This window comes from Hyposmocoma kahamanoa, unplaced genomic scaffold, assembly GCF_003589595.1.
Source record: "Hyposmocoma kahamanoa isolate Upper Pololo Valley unplaced genomic scaffold, ASM358959v1 86, whole genome shotgun sequence".
In the NCBI taxonomy this organism is placed as follows: domain Eukaryota; kingdom Metazoa; phylum Arthropoda; class Insecta; order Lepidoptera; family Cosmopterigidae; genus Hyposmocoma; species Hyposmocoma kahamanoa.
This window is the reverse complement of record NW_020654289.1, coordinates 10,152,445-10,159,234: the sequence shown is the minus strand read 5'-3', so window position 1 is coordinate 10,159,234 and position 6,790 is coordinate 10,152,445. Positions and strand designations below refer to the sequence as shown.

General features: G+C 33.0%; 1 protein-coding gene across 1 annotated transcript in view; it reads left to right on the top strand.

The window, feature by feature from the left end:
* LOC113234802 (probable glutamate receptor) overlaps positions 1-5,776 on the top strand; it is a 20,140-nt gene extending 14,364 nt beyond the window's left edge. The window contains exons 12-13 of the mRNA XM_026470295.1: positions 1,786-1,983; positions 5,622-5,776. Coding sequence (XP_026326080.1) covers positions 1,786-1,983; positions 5,622-5,694 — 271 coding nt within the window. The 3' untranslated portion in view covers positions 5,695-5,776. The remainder of the gene's footprint in view (positions 1-1,785; positions 1,984-5,621) is intronic.
* Positions 5,777-6,790: the final 1,014 nt, after the last annotated feature.

Sequence of the window (6,790 nt, the reverse complement as noted above, 5' to 3'; positions counted from 1 at the left end):
GATCAAATAAAATATATTAACAATATCTTTAGACAAATGTTGTTCCCTGTGTTCTTAGAGCGAAAAATACTGTTTTTACGTATTAAAATTCAATTTTAAGACGTAAAAACACGCAATAATTTTTTTATAAAAATAAACCGACCTCAAAAGTTCATGGAATTGCATCTATTTGCCAAGTTGAACTTCTTCCAAGTTGAAATCTATTGAAATCGGCTACCGGAAAGTGCGCGAAACCGGAATCATCCACTAGTTTTCCACCCTTAGAGGTGGAATATTTCCTTCAAATTGAAATGGGACCAATACTGAGGTACCCCTCTTTCCAACAAAAAAGAATGTTCAAAATCGGTTCACAAATGCTTGTTGAAATTAGTTATTGCCTAACATACACACAATAAAAAATACAGTCGAATGGAGAACCTCCTCCTTTTTTAAGTCGGTTAAAACTTCAACTCACAAATTTTATTCAGATGACTTGTCTGTTTGAATTCTATTAAGAGTTTTTTTATGTATCTATTGTTTTTCTAACGGAGCTGACATGTTCAACAATGATCAAAGTCCGTAAATGAATAAAGAATGAAATTGGACGTAGTCAAATTTATTTACTTTGTTTACGATACACAGTTTATAAAGGTGTTATAATAATGTATTTTGAACCATTACGATGCGCCTTGCTAAATACAAAGTTTTCAAAATTTTTATCTACGTATACATTACATTACTTTTATCATAGAATTGTACACACGCCAGAACATCAAGCTACACATTGACATATCTTGTTCCGTTGCACTAGAGGCGATTTTCGAACAAAAATGTGCAGTCTGATGTGACGTTCTCAGTACAAAATATAGTGTACAGTGTTTTATAGCCAACTTCAAAAAAAGGAGAAGGTTCTCAATTCGTCTGCACGTATTTTTTTTTGGAATGTATATTACACGATAACTCCGCCATTTTTGAACCAATTTTTGATTCTTTTTTGTTGGAAAAAAGGTAACTCAGATGTGGTCCCGTTTAAATTTAAGAATATATTCCACCTCTTAGGGTGGCAAACTAAGGAATGAATAACTTTTGAGGCCGGTTTTTTTAACCGGAGGTTAGGTTAATAAATAGGACAGTATGGGGAAATTCGAAATCATAGAAGACACAAGAAAACTGTATTAGGATCCATTAAATCTTTTTTTGCGTAAACAAGTCAATTTTTTGATTAAACGTGTGTTGTCCATAAAATGAACAAAATTCATCAAAAATTTTTTGCGTGCTAATCGACTCAGTGTCCTAAAGCGATTATTTCATTGTATGAGTCAAAGTTGGACAAATTTCATAAAATATTTTTTCATACAAAGTTAACAAAATTGGCATTTTTTAAATACTAATAGACTGAGTTTCTTATAAGGATGACTTCATTTGACTTTGACCAAAAAATTGCTACGCCAAAATTATTTTCACAAAAAAAGATTCCATATTTACTAAGACAGTTCCTTTTTATCTTCTATTGTTTTTAAATTAAAAAAAAAACACACAACATTAAATGGCAATTTCATAAAACAAATCACTAATATAGTACACTGTCATATCATTAAGTTAATTAAATAGTATATCATACAACGATTTTCTGCAATTATTCCAAATCCTAATTTTAGTAGGAAGTTCATTATAAACCTTCGAAGTTTAGTTTTGCATGGTGTAATTTAGTTGACCAATATGGCGTGCTATTAAAAAGACACTTTACGAAAACTGTAATTTCAAGTATTAGAGATGGTACAGTACTTACTCGTATACCTATTGCAGCTTCCAAAAAATCCGCGAAATGGGTCTTGAAACCTGCATCAGACACCGTCTGTACGTCCCTCGCCCACGATGCTCAGGTACGGTGTCTACGTTCAGCTCCGTTGGCATCACCGACATGTACCCTGCAATGCTGGCTACGTTGTATGGGATGCTGATGGCTCCGGCGGTTTTGATGCTCGAGATCGCATATAAAAAATTGTAAGGCCTATTTTTTCATCGAACAAAGTATAACTTACCATTAATTCATCGGATAAAAAGCAAGTGATTATACTTATGGAAAAAACTAAGCAACTTTTAGCCGAAACCGTGATTTTAAATGGATGAATATTTTCCTCTCTGAAATGCCCGATACTCAAAGCTCACTATTTTAATCACAGAATAACAAACTAATGAAAATGGTATCAAGCGGCTTTAGTATCAAAAGCGGCATTAGTACACTTTTGTTTCGAATTTACTTTTATTTCGACAGAACAAAACAGAACAATTAAACCACGAGTCACTCGGAATATTTCTGGTTTACGTGGTAAAGCGCACGTTTGCCTTAAGGCTACTAACAGATTGACTGCACGTTTGCGGTTAATGAGTAAAGTCGTAATCAACTTCATTCATTCATATACACTTTACGCATTAACTGCAAGCAGTCGAAATGAAACTCAACTGAATGCAGTTGAGACTTCAATTTCAAGCGTCATCGCGTCGTTGTGAACTTATAGTCCGAGAATCAAAAGTAGTTATTGTCATTCGCAGGAGGATATCTTTTTTTTTTTTGCGTTATTTTTTTTTCAATATATCGTTTTTTTATCCCAGATTGTGTACATTTTGTCTTAATTTCGGGTACAGTACCTACATAAAAATCACCTCCTAAGGTACGAGTATTATAGCAATATAACAATAGTGGATCTATCCACGCTACACGCTTTCGTTTTTGGCTTCGATTACGGCGGCGGCGTTGTTATGCGGTTGTACTAATATAATGTACTAATGTAACGTTGTTATATTAGCAGAAGTAGCGTCCTTGCTTTCATTCTAGACTATAACTGCCTGCAGTTAGGTATAGTCGATTTCACGTAGGATGAATCCTGTGACATTTCAAATTTTTACGTTACACGCATACTATTTCTAACTAATCTCTCAACCAAGTTACAAATAGAAATAGTAAATTTGTCATAATGTATCAATAACAAAAAATATTTGTTGCAGTTGTAATTTTAAATAAAAATTATAGTATATTAAGTAAAAAGAAAATTAAATGATAAAGATAAAAATAAATGAACCCAATTTCTTGATGCATAGAACGGAATATTTATCCTTATAGATTTACACCATAAAATCGATAAATCGAATCAGCTATCGCGTATCTGACGTCAATACGAGTGCATACACCTTGTATGCGAGTCGTTTTCATTTTGTTTTTGGAGTAATTCTTCAAATTTCGTTTCGTTGCAGTTGATTGTATGCTTTGTTGTTGACTTTTTGTTTGGTTGTCTTTGATTTGATTTTTGTTGTGTAGTTTTTTTGGTACCTTAATAACATGATAATGAAATCCTTTTTATTTTGTTTATAATTTTAAATTATTGTCTGTAAATCTATTTTTTCGTCGTTACAAATTATCTCGATGAGTTATTTAAATCGACTTTTTTCATTCGATTTTACATTACATTACCGAAATCATGCTATGTGAAATGCATTACAATGGTGACTGCCCGCAGTCAATTTCGTCTACATGGAGTTGTATTATACGGACTTTGCGCATGCAGTTTAGTAGCAGCTTAAGAGAGCGTTGACGTCCAACAAGGTTGGTTGTCATATGTGAACGCCCACTTCACATTTATTTGTTATTCCGTGATTTTAATCTTTTCTTGTATTATAATTATTATAGTCATTGAATTGGTCTTGACCTAATTGGCTTACTGATGTTGTCTTTTGGAGCGCACTATTTTGTATCGTTCTTTTTCCTTTTAAGTTTAGTTATTTTTAAGGTTCATTCTGTAACTCCAAAGCTGTTTAGACGGTGGCTTAATCTTATGTCTTTTTCATTTCACTTTGCTTTTTATTTTTGTTTGGAAATAAAGAATGGTTGGATTATACTTTTAAATTAAATTAATACAAAGAGCGAACATAAATAAAAATTCCTTTATGTACTTTTTTGGGTCAAAGGAATCTTTCTATAAATTTGATCTTTGTATTAATAATTATAACAAACCAGTCGAATAATTAAAAAAAATTGAAGATCATAGTTGCAAAACATAAATAATATTACAACGGTTGGATTGTATTTAAATAATTAACAGCAAGCATTTTTAAAGGGAGTTAGATATTTACTTTAAAAATAAAACCATAAAATATGACTCCATGCTTTTATATCAAATAACAAAATAACGAACCATGAAAAAGAAGTTGCGTGGCTTAATTGGTAGAGCATCTGGCACGGATTGCCTGAGGGTGCTGGGTCGAATCCAGCCGCATCGAAAGATTTTTTCATAGTATTTCGATCTATACACTTGTAACAAACTAATGGAATAATTTCACAAAAATAATTGAATATCAAGGTAGTAAAACATGGTGAATTCAATAAACTTATAAATTACAGTAATTAAAGCAACATCTCTAGTCAGTGATGGTAGCTGTAAAGGTACGTTTTTGAGTGAAGAAATAAATTTCTGACAGATGGCGCTATGACAAAAAAGTCGTTAAAACCAAAAACAAAAATCTGTAACAAGCACATAAAAAATAGGTCTGCTAGTTCGTTCCGTAGCTTAATTAGCAGATCATCTGCCACGGATTGCCTGAGGGTACTGGTTTCGAATCCAGCCAGATTGAATGAATTTTTCTTAGTGTTTCGATCTTTGTTATAACAATTATGTATTGTTGTACTCGAGTCCGTGCTTCACTCATGTAGGATAATCTGCCCGTAGCAAAATGTTGAGCAAGACCCGTTTGTGTGCGCCGCGACACTTATTTACTTTTATTATTACTCGTATTATTATTGTGTTTACTGTGATGTGAGATTATCAAAAGTAAATTGCATTTGTGTGCAAATAACTTTTAAGTGTATAATGTTATAATATGATAGTTTTTAAATTCATTCACCTGTGTCTTGGCGAACATAATAAAGTTTTCTTCTTCTTATTCTTATAATTATATCAAACTAGTGGAGTAATTTCCCAAAAAATAATTGAGTAATCATGGTAGTAAAACATCGCGTCATTCAATAAACTTAAAAATTACATGAAAAAGTTTCATGCCGTTGTCCCTGACTTCCGAGGAAGTACCATTACCTATGGTACTGTAACCTAGAGACGTATTCCTAGGGAATGGAAGAGCGCTATATTATATATCTCTTTCATTCCCTCAGAGATTTTTCAAAAATAAAATATTAAAAAAATTCACATCGGAATTCGCGCCTCAACCATTAGTAACCTAAAGACGTAGCTTACGTTGCGTAGCGAGAGGTACTTTATAAATATAAACTGGGATTAACTTCATAATTAGATGTTTATTGTATTTTTTCACATATTTATTTCTTGAGGCTATTTCTTGAACTGCCAAGATGTTCTTTTCTCTAACCTATTTTTTCAAACACATTCTAAATACAAAACTATATTCACTCAGCCAGTAGTTCTACTCATAGAGTAGAGCCTAGCCTACAGTACCTCGTAGTTTATTAATCGCCCCAAGATAATGCTGAATTGACCACGGTTTCTTAGCAGACACGTTCAGTATTCTTTTATTACTTGCAATTAGTTCTTCGTCAAAATCTATAAATGTTACTATCATTATAAAGTGCATATATTCTGTGTTTTTTTAAGAAATAAAAGAAATCTTTTTTTTTTCAGAACGACTTTAAGAAAAAATGAAAATCTTCGCATGGAACATCGACAATCAGTTTTAGTTAGTTTCGAAGATTAGTAATTTCACGATTGGATACTCACTTAGCGTTAATTGTACTTGATGGTACTGTTTTGATTGCAAAATAGAGAAAGTATGAGCCTTTGCACACGGCGTATTTTATACTCGCGAATCGATTCAAATTCCCGCAAACAGCGCGTTGTAAGCAAGAAAGTTATATAGAATTTCATGTAGCTACTTCATTTCTGAAATCAACAAACAAAACTAAAATTAAAACTATCTATAAATACATACATTTAGTAGCAGATGAGCACCTTGTGAAAGAGTTCGTCCAGGGTAGTACTGCCACCTTACCTATTTCTGCCGCCAAGCAGTAGTGTCAGCTTTACTGTGTTCCGGTTTTGAAGGGTAAGGGTGCTGGTGAAACTACAGGTACGTGGGCCTTGACAACTTATATCTCAGGGTGACGGGCGTAGTGATAGTACCCCTCACATCCTTGCAATTTAAAGCACTGAGTGGCACTGTAACAGTTATGGACAGGCGTGTAGCTTTTCATCAGGCGCACAACTTGTACGTACCGTCACTTGATGTTATAAAAAAAAAATATAGAATTCGCCGTGTGCATAGAGTCTAAGTCCACATTTAATAACTTTAGAGATTAGTTAATAGGTGGCACTGATGGCAGAAAACAAATATAATATAAAGACCTGCAACAAGCACGCAGAGAAATTAGTAAGATCTACTGATTCGGTCCGTAGCTCGTAGTGTAGTGGTAAGAGGCGCTGATTGGTGTCCATTCGATCGAAGGAATTTTTCTTTATATAATAATTATAACACACTAGAGGACTATTTTTCCAAATAATATGGTAGTAAAAACATCATGATATTCAATAATATAAACTACAGTGTGTTCTTGTAGGGCTACACTTATATGTATACATAATACCTGTCAGATGTAGAACTTTTAAAACTCAACAAAACATATTACTAATCTCTTAAAGTACTACATCATAGAAGTGCTTTTGTCTGATAGAGTTGTTAGAAAGATAAATGTGCAATGTCCCATCAGCCACGTAATGTATTAATGTAATAATACATACGTGTTAGTTTTGTACAAGTGGTAGTGAATGTTTTTATTCTGCACACCTGCAAATGT